Source organism: Alosa alosa, chromosome 1 (assembly GCF_017589495.1).
Source record: "Alosa alosa isolate M-15738 ecotype Scorff River chromosome 1, AALO_Geno_1.1, whole genome shotgun sequence".
NCBI classification, from domain to species: domain Eukaryota; kingdom Metazoa; phylum Chordata; class Actinopteri; order Clupeiformes; family Clupeidae; genus Alosa; species Alosa alosa.
This window is the reverse complement of record NC_063189.1, coordinates 1,000,453-1,017,144: the sequence shown is the minus strand read 5'-3', so window position 1 is coordinate 1,017,144 and position 16,692 is coordinate 1,000,453. Positions and strand designations below refer to the sequence as shown.

General features: G+C 42.5%; 1 protein-coding gene across 1 annotated transcript in view; it reads right to left on the bottom strand.

Moving 5' to 3' along the window:
• Positions 1-659: 659 nt before the first annotated feature.
• Positions 660-16,692, bottom strand: part of exoc3l4 (exocyst complex component 3-like 4) — a 45,036-nt gene continuing 29,003 nt past the window's right edge. Inside the window, exons 10-13 of the mRNA XM_048250263.1 lie at positions 11,061-11,183; positions 8,233-8,385; positions 7,471-7,592; positions 660-1,740 (exon numbers count right to left, since the gene is read on the bottom strand). Coding sequence (XP_048106220.1) covers positions 1,506-1,740; positions 7,471-7,592; positions 8,233-8,385; positions 11,061-11,183 — 633 coding nt within the window. The 3' untranslated portion in view covers positions 660-1,505. The remainder of the gene's footprint in view (positions 1,741-7,470; positions 7,593-8,232; positions 8,386-11,060; positions 11,184-16,692) is intronic.

The following is a 16,692-nucleotide window of genomic DNA, read 5'->3' as shown; positions in this document are numbered from 1 at the left end:
GGTTGTGCTAGTAGCCTACTGGCTGACTGTTCTTCACCTGTGTCTGTAGTAGGCTACTTACCAAAGACATAGGCTATGAACTGGCTCCCCTGATTCTCTCATTATTTCAATATCTATTCAAACGTAGACTATTTTAAACAATCATTGTAATACTTCATATAGGCCTAATTTACGATATGCATATATTGTCCATGCAGCACAGCGAATCGAAGTTAATACATTAGGCTATTTGCATACGTTCAGTCAGGGCCGGTTCTCCCTACGCACACTAAGCTGCCGCAAGTTAATGAAGGCCCCGCCCCCATCTCCCCTTGAGTCAAGCTATAGTGACAGACAAGTTAGTACAGTAGGCCCTATGCAGACAAGTTAGTACAGTAGGCCCTATGCAGACAAGTTAGTACAGTAGGCCCTATGAAACCGAATTACCATTCAGGGCATGAAAAATGGAAGAAACGTCACAAGAATGAACAGTGAGAACAGCAGTCGGGTAAACTTGCCTTCGCTCCATGGTTTGATATCAACATACATCTCTCCAGGGCGTGTTGCTGACCTATAGGCCTAGGCCTACCTAACAGGGAAGTGAATCCCCTGATCTGTCTGTGGCTTGCTTGCCAGCCTTTCCCAGTCACAGTAGGAAACGGAATATTCTCTTTATTGAATTGAGTTAAAAACTCTTTATTCAGAGATGAAAGCTGCGTTGCCTGGTCATGCATGAGAAGATGAGTTGTGGTGCTACACACACACTCTCACACACAGACATTATAAATGTATATTAGAACTACAGTCTACATATTTAGGCTACAAACATCATAAACATATACCACACAATGACATCATAAACATATACTACACAGTGACATCATAAACATATACCACACAGTGACATCATAAACCATATACTACACAGTGGCATCATATACCACACAATGACATCATAAACATATACTACACAGTGACATCATAAACATATACTACACAGTGACATCATAAACATATACCACACAGTGACATCATAAACATATACTACACAGTGACATCATAAACATACTACACAGTGGCATCATGGTTTCAATGGTTTTTTACTCTGATATCAATTATGAATTCTCATCAGAATTTTGAGTGGGCCGTTTGGAGACCAAAGCCACTGGTTTGTGTGTGTGTGTGTGTGTGTGTGTGTCTAGGTGTGAGGAAGGAGGCTGGTGAAGCAGGAGAGGGGTGTGTGTGTGTGTGTGTATGTGTGTGTGTGTGTCTAGGTGTGAGGCAGGAGGCTGGTGAAGCAGGAGAATGGTGTGTGTGTGTGTGTGTGTGTGTGTCTAGGTGTGAGGCAGGAGGCTGGTGAAGCAGGAGAGGGGTGTGTGTGTGTGTGTGTGTGTGTGTGTGTGTGTGTCTAGGTGTGAGGCAGGAGGCTGGTGAAGCAGGAGAGGGGTGTGTGTGTGTGTGTGTGTGTGTCTAGGTGTGAGGCAGGAGGCTGGTGAAGCAGGAGAGGGGTGTGTGTGTGTGTGTGTCTAGGTGTGAGGCAGGAGGCTGGTGAAGCAGGAGAGGGGTGTGTGTGCCAGGCAGTCTGTGGTGGCTGCAGCTGGAATGTGGCTGAAGAGGGAGCGCTGATGAGCCTCAGTGTTCCCGGCGTTCCCAGCGTTCTGTCCCTCCTGCTTGAGCTCGGCCACACGCTGCAGGATGAGCTGGCGTTCCCGTCCGTGAGTCAGGCCTCGGAAAAACAGCACCGCCGCTACATGACGCTTACTGGACACACACACACACATATGCACACATATCCATACACACACACACACATAGCACACACACATATGCACACATATCCATACACACACACACACATAGCACACACACATGCAGACACACACACAGCACACATGCAGACACACACACACACATATGCACACATATCCATACACACACACACACATATGCACACATATCCATACACACACACACACATGCAGACACACACACAGCACACATGCAGACACACACACAGCACACACATGCAGACACACACACACACATATGCACACATATCCATACACACACACACACATATGCACACATATCCATACACACACACACACAGCACACATGCAGACACACACACAGCACACATGCAGACACACACACACACATATGCACACATATCCATACACACACACACACATATGCACACATATCCATACACACACACACACAGCACACATGCAGACACACACACACACATATGCACACATATCCATACACACACACACACATATGCACACATATCCATACACACACACACACAGCACACCATGGCCGCTTTACTGGACACACACACACACATATGCACACATATCCATACACACACACACACATAGCACACACACATGCAGACACACACACACAGCACACATGCAGACACACACACACAGCACACACACACACACACACACACACACACACATGCAGACACACACACACACACACACACACACACACACAGCACACACACATGCAGACACACACACACACAGCACACACACACACAGCACACACACACACACACAAACGCACGCACATACACACGCACACACACATTAGCTCTCATTACTGATGAATGATTATTATTTTGCCTCATGCCTTCATTCATATACAGTAAGTGATTCATTGATACAGTCTATCACAGTGTTACCCAAAGTCTGGGTCGTGACCCACGGGTAGGAGATTTTATTTGGGTCGCCAGCACAATTTATGTTGTGTTATAGGCCTAACTGATACCATTTGGCATTTGATACCAGGAAAGCTAACAGTTTTCTATTAGGATGTAGTTTGTTAACTACCACAGTCACGGTTTTGTCATAAAATCTCATGAAACTGGCGCTTGGAACTGGGGGACGAACGCATCGCAGAGGGGGAGCCAGAGCATGGATATCTACCTCTCAAAATGAAACCGTTCTGTGGGGCGCCTGCCATGTACCTCACAGTTGCAAACTACAAGGGACATGAATCCGCCTATTTGCACGAACATTAACAGATACCAGCTCCTCAACTTTACTGATTAAAATCTAGTGACCGTGCTGTCAACTAAAGCAGACATCCATAGACCGGACATAAGGCCATTCAATTTCCATAGTAACTAGTGGGTTTTGGCGTAGACTGGTGGCAGTTGAGGGGGTCTGTTTGTGTTGGGACGTGACGCGATGACGTGAGTGAGCGTAGGCCTGTCATTAACAGACTTCATTCCTTGAATGAAGTCTGTGGCGGGGAGAGTGTGGGCCGATGGCGGATGAGTTGCGGCAAGAGAGAAGTACTGAGAACGGAAAGGATCGTATGGATTCTATTGGGATACTCTGGTGGATTATTCTATGCCCTGGGAGCACTTTTGGACCCCGACATCCGCTTTCCCGGAATTCTGCAAGACACAGGAGAAGGAGCTTTCTATGACTAACAGCTGGATGCCGGTTTGATACAAACTTTTTCTGTTGTGACTGGTTTCCCTAAGCCTGTTTGTAGCCTCCAAAACCCTTTCACCTGCCCTCAATACCTACCGCTGCCCCAATCCCATTTAAATTCCTCGTTACAACAAACTATAGCCTACTTTTCCGCGGGCGGGCGCCACACAACAAAACGTCTCACCCCTTCTTTCACCCCTGACTCCTTCAGTTGATATCTGACTTTTGATTTCGTTTCATACATTTTCTTTCTTTCATTTTCTTTCTTTTGATTAGAGATCGTCTGCTCTAGGAGCACGACTCACTTTGTGTTGTCGGCCTATGTGACCGACGTTGTCGGAAAACTGGTAGCCTGCATTTAGTTAATATTCCTGAGCTCAATAGAGGGTTGTTGAAACTGACTATTATATGTATGCTATTGTACGAAAGTGGGTTAACGAACAACTGCGTATTGAACATTTTCAGTTTGGTTTGAATGGAGTTTTTTTTAATTATTTGGGGGCGATTCCTTTGTTCATATGCGCCTTGAGAGCGGCTTACCTACAGCTAGGCCTGACGTTGGTAATACGTCTTAAATACTGTTGTGAACTTGAACATTTCAATACACTCATTTTTCATTTAAAAGTTCAGAGTGAAACCGAGTCTCCTTCCCACATGCAAAACACAAGCTGGCGTAGCTGAAATGAGTCACGTTACAATGTTTCGATTCTTTAAAGTTAATAGCAACTCCTCACATTCTTATTTCTGATTTAAAATGCACAACAGTGCATTATATTAGGCTACAATTTAAATGGACATTTTACACACTATTCCTCTCGTTTTCTACCTCACTAACTCCAAAGTAAAGGCGCATATTCCGGCTATTTTGCGCAAAAGCCTCTTGTTCTGATATAACGACTATAGAATATAATATAATACAACGATACAACATAACGACTTGAGTTATTTGCTGTTTACATCGGAATTGACGTCCACAGTGTTGGACCCATTTGTCTGCAACGTAACCTACAACATTTTTTTTTTAGAAATACAGGAACAGTGTATATGCTGACGAATGACGACTGCGCAACATGCAAGAATTTCCCCAAACAGTGGGTCCCCAGAAAAAAAAGTTTGGGAAACACTGGCCTATCATTCCTCTTCATTGCAGCCTGGCAGCCTACTCAACTAGCGTTAGCAGCGTTAGCTTTGTGACTTCATATAATAGTGTCTAAGCAACCTGGCAGCCTACTCAACTAGCGTTAGCAGCGTTAGCTTTGTGACTTCATACTCAACTAGTGTTAGCAGCGTAAGCTTTGTGAGTTCATATAATACTGTCTATGCCAGCGGTCCCCAACCACCGGGCCGCGGGACATTCCTAACCGGGCCGTAGCCTGACATGAGTTTAAAAAAAAAAAAAAAAAAAATGCAAACCAAATAAACTCAATTTAATTCACAATAATGTCACATTTTTACATGGTATAAGCCTATATACAGTTGTTTGATTGCACACATGTTTGCATTTCGCAAGGTCTATTTTCTTCTAGACGTCTGTCTGTCCCGCCTTCAACACTATATATTCCCTTCAGCGCTGCGTCAGCTCACTTCACTTGATCAGTTCTTCGCGAACGGTAGTGTCACACGAAATTAGCTAAACTGCTAGAATGAGCAACAAAAAAAAACAACAATCTTTAGAGCATTTCTTTGAAGGGGTAGTGGGGAAAAAAGACCCACTGATGATGGTAGTGAGCCAGATACCCCAAAGAAAAAAAGAAGGGGTCATTCAATAGGAAATATGACGAGTCATATTTAAAATATGGTTTCAAGAGAGACCGTGACTCGCGATGCACCAAGTCCTTTATGTGGTATGTATTTATAAGTTGTCAAACGAATGAAACCATCAAAGCTAATTTGACATCTAGAGTCCAAGCATCCTACACTGAAAGACAAACCCCTTGTCCGGTACATATTTGAGGAGGATGTTCAGGAGGATTTGTTGTGTGTGCTGTCACTTCCAACGAACACCACAGCTGCAGAACTGTTCCGGCTTTGATGGTTATGTGTCTGAAAATTAGACTGGTCTTTTGTATTGGCGAGCCTATGCACTGATGGGGCTGCAGCCATGACCGGACGGCTGTCCGTCATGGGTTAGAGAGGTTGCCCCTGACTGCGAGCCCACACACTGTATCATTCATAGGGAAATGCTGGCTAGCCTAAAACTGTCGCCCGAAGTTGAATGGGGTATTAACTGATGTAGTTAAAATGATCAACAACATTAAAGCACACGCACTCAACTCTCGCTTATTTGAGCAGCTCTGTGAAGAAATGGATGCAGAGCACAAACGCTTCTCTTGCACACAGAGGTCAGATGGCTGTCAAGGGCAGGTCACTGGCCAGAGTGTTTGAGCTATGCAGAGCCGCTACAGAGATTTCTTACAGAAAAAAAAGTCACCGTTAGCTGCACATTTTAGTGATGAGGACTGGGTGTCAAAACTCGCTTACCTGTGTGACATATTCGGGTTGCTTAATGACCTCAACCTGTCACCCAGGGGAGAATGACGACTGTCTTTAAACTGGCAGATAAAGTCGCCGATTTAAAGCCAAGCTTGATTTGTGGGGACAACGAAAGGGACCGGGTGTATTTGATATGTTCCAAACAGTAGTGGGGGTTTTGGGAGAGACTGAGGCAGGGCCTTTCTCGCAGCTGGTGCTGATCACCTTGTTGCGCTTTCAAATGAGTTTGAGCTGCTACTTCCCATCCTCCAAAGATCCACGGCAAAACCAATGAGTGGGTCCGCAACCCATTTGTCAATATCCGAATAGTCCTAACATGTCAGCGCAGGAGTAAGAGCAGTTGATCGAAATTGCAAATGACGGTGGTCTTAAAAGTGTGTTTGAGCAAACCTCTCTGGCGGGTTTTTGGATTAAAACCAAAGCAGAATATCCAGAGATAGCCGTGAAAGCGCTTGAAAACGCTAAGCTACCATTTCCCACCACGCATCTATGCGAGGGCGGGTTTTCGCAATGACTGCAACTAAGACCAAATTGCGAATCGACTGACATTTCAACACACTGAGGGTGTCACTGTCTTCCATCACCCCCAGATGGAACCTTTCTTGTTGCAGGGAAACAAGCACAGGGCTCCCACTAATTATTCGTAATGCACGCTTTTCCCCATGTTTTGTTCCCATATTTTGTTAAGCATATGTTCACACTTGATAGATGTAGCTTCAAGTTGTTCAATTTTCATAGTTCATAGTTCATATTATTCAATTTTCACTTCAAGTTCACGTTTTTCACATTGTTAAGAGTTTGTTACCTTCACTGTTCATACATAACTGGAGCTCGTTCTTTTCAAGTAATGCATGCACAACATATGGAATATGGAACCCCCAAACGCACCCCCCCCCCCCCCCCCCCCACCCCCCACCGGTCCGTGAAAAAAAATTGGGAATTAAACCGGTCCATGGTACAAAAAAGGTTGGGGACCCCTGGTCTATGCAACCTGGCAGCCTACTCAACTAGCGTTAGCAGCGTTAGCTTTGTGACTTCATATAATATTGTCTAAGCAGCCTGGCAGCCTATTAAACTAGCGTTAGCAGCGTTAGCTTTGTGACTTCATATAATACTGTCTATGCAGCCTGGCAGCCTACTCAACTAGCGTTAGCAGCGTTAGCTTTGTGACTTCATATAATACTGTCTATGCAGCCTGGCAGCCTACTCAACTAGCGTTAGCAGCGTTAGCTTTGTGACTTCATATAATACTGTCTATGCAGCCTGGCAGCCTACTCAAGCAGCGTTAGAAGCGTTAGCAGCATTAGCTCCGTGACTGGCTGCAGTTGCATAGTGAGGCATACAGTGTGTATTTGGAGACACTGTACACACTGACTGTTGAAACACTGAGCCAGGCTGACGGCCATCTGGACTTTTCCAGAACATCCAGATTGCCAGTCCGCACACACACACACACACACACACTCTCTCACACACATGCACAAACTCTCTCTATGCACGTGTGCACACAGACACACACAAATACACACACACACACCTGATGTCAGGGTAGTCCTCCACCAGGGCTGGTAGGTGGGTCTTGATGTCACTCTTGTCTTTCTGACCAATGATGTCGCTGAGGTGGTCACCAAGTGGGTGGAGCCAATCTGCAGTGGACCTCTGAGGGGGCAAAGAGCCAATCAAAGCACAGTTTCCCATACAATTAGCCAATCACAGCAGTTTCCCATACAATTAGCCAATCAAAGCACAGTTTCCCATACAATTAGCCAATCACAGCAGTTTCTCATACAATTAGCCAATCAAAGCACAGTTTTCCATACAATTAGCCAAACAAAGCACAGTTTCCCATACAATTAGCCAAACAAAGCACAGTTTCCCATACAATTAGCCAAACAAAGCACAGTTTCCCATTCAATTAGCCAATCACAGCAGTTTCCCATACAATTAGCCAATCACAGCAGTTTCCCATACAATTAGCCAGTTACTAGGCAGTCTGTTATCCCATCAACCAATCATCAAACAGTCTTCACAGCAGCCAAATCTTAGCATGTCCTGGACAAGCTCTCACACACACACACACACACACACACATGCACACCCAGATACACACACACACACATACACACACACACATCCACACACACACACACACAGATGCACACATACACAACACACGCACACACACACACACACACAAACAGACACGCACCCACACACAGACACACACACACACACACACACACACACACACACACACACACTCACACATACACACACACGCGCACACACACACACTCACCATCTCGTGGAAGAGTTCTCTGAGCTGGCTCCACTGGTTCCTGAGCTTAGTGGCGGCTCTCTGGTTCTTGCGGTTCCTGCAGCTGTAGTTGTTCTTCATTAGGGGGGTGATGTACTCCTTTACAACATACAAGTGCACTGCACTAGCAAACGCCTGCACACACACACACACACACACACACATGCATCAGGGGGGTGATGTACTACTCCTTTACAACATAGAAGTGCACTGCACTAGCAAACGCCTGCACACACACACACACACACAGCTGTGGAATATACTTTTGAGACTGTTCTGGCACTTCCTGTTCAATAGCCAATGGCGATGCTCAGGTTTGGCTAGCCAATCAGGAATCTACTCCCCCCCCCCCCGCTCCCATGTCATTTTGGCTGAACAATATCACATTTTTTTAATTCCATGTTTCTACCACATTGTCTTACAACCTTTTGGCATGTGACAGTGTCATTTTCAGTCAGAACAAACATACTGGTCAAGAGAAAATCAACATTACATCAATATTTGCCAGGGGTATGAATAACTTTGTTCTTAGTTGTAAGTAAATAGAAAACAGCTACAAAGTTCGGTGTAGTTGCTGGCTGATTGATTGGCTTGTGAACAGGGCAGCTGCTTTGTCTTGCTCTGATAGGCTACTCTGCGGTAAGCAACAAACAAACCTATTGTGAGTTGTAGGTGGTTCTCTTTTCTAAAATGAAAAGCATTGCAATCTGTGTGTTTGTGTATTTTAGTGTGATAAATGTTTGTGTGTGTGTGTGTATGTGTGTTTGAGTGTGATGCATGCATGCATATGTATGTGTGTGTGTATTTTAGTGTGATGCATGTGTGTTTGTGTGTGTATAAATATGTGTGTGTGAGTGTGTGTATTAATGTGTGTGTGTGTGTGTGTGTGCGTGCATGAATGTGTGTGTGTGTGTGCGTGCATGAATGTGTGTGTGTATGAATGTTTGTGTGTGTATAAATGTGTGTGTGTGTTTGAGAAAGAGAGTATGTGGTAATCAGTCTTGTGAAATGCACCGGAGGAGACACATGGAACTCCTCCTTCCATTTCCTCTTTCAGTTATATGCATTTAATGTGTGTGTGTGTGTGTGTGTGTGTGTGTGTGTGTGTGTGTGTGCGCGTGCGTGTGTATGAACAGGGTGCGATTTGTGAAAAAAAACAGAGCCTAGTTAAGTTTGTTAATGAACGATTCATAGCCTAGTAATGTCATGGTTAACAATAGCCTATATTAATTTTGCCACCTTTGTAACATTTACCTTTAGTTTAGTTTTAGTTTACCTTTGTGTATGACTTTAAACAGCGAGCGTGCTCTTTTGGTATGATCATCAGCTCCTCTAATGCTTAGGGTACGTTTTGAACGAAAGAAATTGACACAAAATTATGTTGTTAATCCTTAAGTATGTTTTTAAGGCCCATAACTGGATGGCAGTTAATTTCACGTTGCCTATTTTTAAAGGGCTTAAAGGTGTTCTCAAAATGTAGTTTTGTAAAACTGTAAAACCCAGACTTTGTATTTTTTTTCATTGCAATTTTCAGGTAATAAACATAAATTATGTTATTAGCCTTAACTATGTTTTATGTATAAGTCAATGATGGCATTTCTGATTGTGTAAGCATTAAGCAGCATTTTCACTGTTGTACCTGCTCTTTTAAGGTGAGCACAATTGTTAAATAAATGTTCAGAATTCAAAATGCAAAAGAGATTTATTTGTCACGCACACACTGTAGAATATAATCTGCAGTAAAAAGAAAACCTTTCCAACTTCATTTAGTTATTTAGGGGTGTTTTTATATATAATGTTAGCTTTAATGACCTCCCCATAGCATAATATGCCCAAAATTAGACATTGATTAAATATACGGGTTGGTCCCCAGATAGGATATTGCATGGTGATGACATCAATATGAATAAGTAATTAGGGCCAGGGCCAGTTTGACCACTTGATGCTGGACCCCAGTAGCTTGCGAGATATCATGTGTTGAACTAATTTGAAGTGTGAAGTGTGTATAGTACATTCTAACATACGACCCAGGGGCTAGATCAGGCCAGCAGGTTTCATACGGCCCCCCAGATGATTTGGGTAGGAAGGGGAAATTAGAAAGAAAAGATATTCACATGCAGCTGTCTTCAACAATTTAAAATGAGCAATTGATGTGATAAATTGATTAAACCTACAGTAGCACTAAACACACCATCCCCAGGAAGGAAAAGGCCAAAAAGCTGACATGGAAGTACAGTAGGGTGTTTCAAGAGAGAAAGAGCAGGATGACGAGGAAATGATTTGTACTTGCTCATGAGTGGGTGTATTATATCATCAAACAACAATCTGATACAAATGCATAGAAAAGAAATTGACCATGACGGCCCTCACAAGGTCTCATTCCAACAAATCCGGCCCACTGCTTAATATGAGTTTGACACCCCTGATCTAACTGGTTGGCCAATTACTGAACCCCAATGCAATGCTCCCGTGCAATCCCTGCAACTCTAGAAGATGGTGTCCCCAAAAGTGACCGTCATGTCATAGGTCCCCAGGAGGTAAGAAAGGGGAGTATGTGTGTGTGTGTGTGTGTATTACTTGTGTGTGTGTGTGTGTGTGTGTGTGTGTGTCTGTGTCTGTGTGTGTGTGTCTGTGTGTTACCTGTGTGTGTCTGTGTGTGTGTGTGTGTGTGTGTGTGTGTCTGTGTCTGTGTGTGTGTGTGTGTGTGTGTGTGTGTGTCTGTGTGTTACCTGTGTGTGTCTGTGTGTGTGTGTGTATGTGTATGTGTATGTGTGTGTGTTACTGTACCTGTGTGTGTGTGTGTGTGTTACCTGTGTGTGGTTAGGGCCCATATGTGTGCACTGCTCTCGGAGGTCTTGTGTTCTCTTGAGCAGCTGATTGAAGTCGTCATCTGTGGAGAGCCACTTACGAGTCATCATCCTCCGCAGGAGAGGCTGGAGAACACACACACACACACACACACAAACACAAACACATCATCATCATCCTCCGCAGCAGAGGCTAGAGAACACACACACACACACACACACACACACACACACACACAAACACATCATCATCATCCTCTGCAGGAGAGGCAGGAGAACACACACACACACACACACACGCACACTACACGCTTCTACATCGTAACATGCTGACATCACTAGGTGCAACACCCAACTAGGTCCTAATTCAGGAGTGGGCAAACTTTTTGGCTCAAGGGCCACATTGGGTTTTGAAAATTGGCCGGCGGGCCGCACAACAACCCCACACACACACACCCAATACACACACATAAAAAAAAAAAAACATTTTCTATAGCCTATAATTTAGTATGACAAAATATTTCTTTTAAAATATTAATTGCTTAAAAATACTGCTAATTTTATGCTGTTTAACAAATGTATAAATTGTGCACTGTCACTTTAATTCACGTTTATTTCTCAATGATCTTCTGCCTGCTACGGTATGGCCCTCTCACACTTTTTAAATGGTCAGTAGTGGGAACTACTGCTGCCTTCATGATTTCCTTTTAAAAGTTTCTTATAAGAAGGAGATATCAATTATCAACAATGACAAGCCAGCTGGAACCTGCGGCTCTCTCTCCCTCTCGTTGAGTGCAAACGCTGCTTCCCAATGAAATGGATCGCATAATGCTCACGTTAGATCTGCTGCAAAGGAGATGACTAAGAGTTAACTTAGTTTAACATGATGTTATCTCTATTTAACATGATGTTTTAACATTGACATTGTAAACGTTCTCTAAGGAGAGTGAAAAGCAGTTTGCAGTAAAGCTAACCAACGTCGTCTCTATCGCAGGAAAAAAATAGCCATCAGCCTGATAACCAAATGAAATGCTCAGCGGGCCGGATGAAAGTGCTTGGCGGGCCGGATGAAAGTGCTTGGCGGGCCGGATCCGGCCCGCGGGCCGCAGTTTGCCCACCCCTGTCCTAATTAGACACTAATAGCATTAACATTAGCGCTACAACACAGCTAGGTCCTGATTAGATACTAATAGCATTAACATTAGCGGCTACAACACAGCTAGGTCCTAATTAGACACTAATAGCATTAACGTTAGCAGCTACAACACAGCTAGTTGGAGCTAGCTTTCTGTTTTGTTTGAAAGTCAACAGAAGTGACGTTACCCAGCATCGCTTAGAGCACCTTTAACTGTAATTATGAGCCCAAGCCCGATTTAAACCCGACAGTTTTTGAATACGTGGCCATTATAACTGACGTTCCCAACTACAATTTTGAGTTGTTTGAACTACAGAAATCTGTTTAGAATTATCTTAATAAATAATGCAACAAGGACAAAGCATGTAATCTGCGTTGTTTGTTTATTCAGAATGGAATGGATCGCAAATGGATCCGAATGAACGTAAGCCACTCACAACATGGAATGGCCTTATGTCCCTGAAGCAAAACCCTTCAGGGGTATGCGTGATGAAGAAACAACAGAGGACATTGAAGGCTGACTATCATCCTTTCTGCCATGCCAAGCCTGTGTCTGTTCATCGTCAAAGTTTCCGTTTTTTTGCTGTCATAGGCGAGCAGCGTGCCACACTTATTGCACTCGAAAAAGCCAACATATACTGTATGTTGTCACTGCCCACGACTTATTTAAAATGGTTCCATACCTCTGACTGTCCTTCAAACTTGCTCAAAGTTAATTCTCCTGTTTTTATTTTTTTTCTTTACATCTTCAAGCTCCATGTTGGACTTAAAGAAGCCCAAAGCAACAATTTTAGCAAAAATTACCTTAATTATGCAGGTTGAGAGTCGTTCTGATGGTTTTACCACACTTTTTGGGTCGTTTGGTGGGCGCTTCGTCTCCCCCTAGTGCTTCTCCGCGGAAAAACAAAACATGCAACTTTCTAGTTGTGGTCTGAAGACATCCGGATGTGACTCAGTGGAAGTATCCAATCGTGCCTCAAAAATGTAGTCAGATTGTAGTTTCTAAGAAGACTGCAAAACGGGCTCCGCCTTGGCTTTGTTGCTGTTCTCTTACATACCGTAACACTACACCAATAACCTAGTTGTTAACTACAAGCAAAGTGGAGAGGGCATTGATTTGGTCATTTGATTTACAACAATATACCACACAGTTATTTGATCATGTGTCTTTGGATCATAAGCATATGATGACGTGTATAAACGCTCATTCATGGCTTCATAAAATATCATGTAATAGGTTCTCAAAACAATTCCACACAGACATAAGGTGCTTATAGAGCAGGTCCAGATTATTTGTGAAATAAACCAGTAAAACAGTGTCATGGGATAGAATATAACATTGATACCCAACTTCTGCCATAGCTCATATTTTTAAAAGAATCCAGTGAAAACTATCCTGACAAACAATAAGCAGCATTAATGCCTCAATCAAGTGAAGGGCCCAACTGTAGCCAGTTTTAAATCTAGACTTAAGACCAAACTTTTCTCAGATGCTTTCTGCTAACTGCACTGAGTTATAATTTCTGAATCTGTCTTGAAAATTATTCTACCTTGTATCTTTTATTTTGTCTTTTTAATCATTCTCTATTTTTAAATGATTTACCTTGTGTTTTATGTTTTCTTTTTATTATCAGGGTTCGTACACCTATTTCAAGATCAAATTCAAGCACTTTTCAAGCACTTTCAAGGTCAATTTTCAAGCTTTTCCAGCACTTTACAGCGGTGGCAAATGACATTATACCTAATATACTAACTCAAAATGATTTTCACTTTTTTTTATCATTTAAAGATGGTTTTAACAGACAAAATTGTGTTTCTTAATAGCAGGAAAAGAAATTAAAGGAAAACTTAAAAATGTGTCACCTGTCTGGAAGTAGACTTTGCTTGCTATCTAACTGGCTGAGAGACTTTGCTTGCTATCTAACTGGCTGAGTCAATATACCAAAAAAAAAAAAAAAAACATTAAAAATAAAATAAATAAGAAAAGAAAATAATCACTCAACAAATAACTATTCTTTGCTGAATATGTGAACTCAAACTAATGTTAAGGCTGCTCTTTCATGACAGTCAAGACTGATTATGTCTCTTTCTTGCCTACAACGGCATGCAGACAGTCCTACATCTGTTATCATGAGCTACCAACCAGTAGGCTAGCGATGCGGAGATGTGACGTTGGGTGACGTAAAGATGACGGAGTTGTCATATAATTGATAAATTTAACTTCTTGCCAAACGGCACGATATGCACATATGCATGGTGTTTTAATGTCTTTCCACTTGTAGGGCCTATAAGCATTAAACCACAAAACTGAGCTGAAGTTTGACATGACCAAGCCAGGATTCAAATACCGAGGTCATGGGGTGTTGATAGAAATGTTGCCCCATAAAAAATACTACGGGGTCCGGGGAAGAAAAAATGTAAAAAATAACCCTTAAATGATGACTTATGGTGAATATTGCGGAAACTAATAGATACATTTACATAAATATAATTTAGACATTATAGCATAAATCACACTTAGAAATACAGCCTATTAGGCATATGGTACATTTATAAAAGAGCAAAGTAGCCTATATATGCCTATGAAAGACTTATCCATAGAGGGCTGTAATGTAAAGGCTATCATGATCATTTTGCCGTATGACGTAGAAACATTTGTTCAGTTTATAACATTTTTTTTTTATAACTTAAACCAACACACTTTTCCACAATATTCTACTTTTTTAGATGCACCTGTATATTTCAAGAGCATGTTCTCCAATTGGTTTTGAGGATATTTATACTGATCTCTGCTCCATCTTTATTTAAGAATGCTCTGCTTCTCCTCATTAGGAGTAGTAAATGTTGCATTTATAAATTGCAGGGTCAAAGGCTGCGGAGCTTGTACCTTCTGACACAGTGAGTGTCACATCTTGACTCTCACTCACTTGTGAGGGCCCTTTGCCTATTATTTCCCTCTCTTCTCTTAACTCTTTCTCCTCATTTCCACCTTTCTGCCTGATTTCCCTTCTCCTGTCTCCTGTGTAAATAACTGACCGATAATCAATTTCATGCTTAGATAATATCCATACAAATATCTACTATTATCTACTATCTAGGCTACTATCAGTGCAGGTTAGCTAGCTGCAACTCCACTGAATTTCAGCATAACATTTTGAGTAGGCCTTGAAGTCAGCCTTTGTTCAGGTCTGACGATTATTTATTTTGGACAATGGATTTGTGGGTATTGAAGTTTATTTGAGCTGCGGAGACACTGTGTTCGCGTCGTTAGTTAGAACATAGCTCCGCCATAGCAGTCAACTCTACTTTCGTTTTGACATGTCAGAGGTATATCTACAACTTCGTGTTGTGTGGACGCCATGTTGATGCAAGGATGATTGTCTTGTCGGCTATTTTTAGTTAATGAATAAAACTAAATTTGAAGAAAGAAATGGTAGATAATGACCATAGACATGACTGGTGCGGTTTTGCATTCACATGCCATAAAGTTTAGTCTCCCTCTTCAACCTAACTTTTTCCTTGTCTTCCAATGATTGGAGCTAAGTAGCCTATTCAATAATATGTTAGCTTTAATGGCTTACCTAGCTAGCAATGCATCTGTAAGACCCTAGGCCTACATGATTTCTGTTCAGCAGTCCGAAATAGCTGTTTTCTAACCAACGCTCATTGAAACGGCAACCTCACTTCATGTTGATGGTCATCTCCGACTGTGTGCAGGGGGGCGTTGTCACGCATGAAAACAGACTGGCAGATCAGTCACATAGCCTACGCAGATCGGTCACATAGCCTACGCAGATCGGTGCGCAACCGAGGACCATGGCGGAGAAGTTTTCATTTTAAACTCTCCGACTTTCTGCATCTAATAAGCTAACTATTCCGTCAGATAGCTATTTGTGTCAAAATAAATACACTTACAATTTTAAGCATTTTCAAGCACTTTATCAGAAATGCAAGCACTTTTCAAACCTTGAAAACGCAACATTAAAATTCAAGCATTTTCAAGGATTTCAAGCACCCGTACGAACCCTGTATTCCTTTACCCTTTGAACTATTCTTTGACTATATTGCCCTTCTATGCTTTTATTTGTTATTATTAATTTGTTTAGTTTATGTAAAGCACATTGAATGACCTTTGTGTATGAAATGCGCTATATAAATAAACTTGACTTGACCAACATGCTACACCTCTCCTGATAGAGCTACACTGGCTCCCTGTCTCTCTCTCTCTCTCACACACACACACACACACACCTCCTGATAGAGCTACATTGGCTCCCCTGTCTCTCTCTTCTCACACACTCTCACACACACACACACACACACACACACACACACACACACACACCACCTCCTGATAGAGCTACAGTGGCTCCTGTCTCTCAACAGATCAACTTTAAAATCCTGTTGTTGACATTCAAAGCCCTTCATAAGCTCTGGCCTCCATACATCACAGAGCTCCTACAGACGTATACACCCTCCCGTTCACTACGTTCATCTACA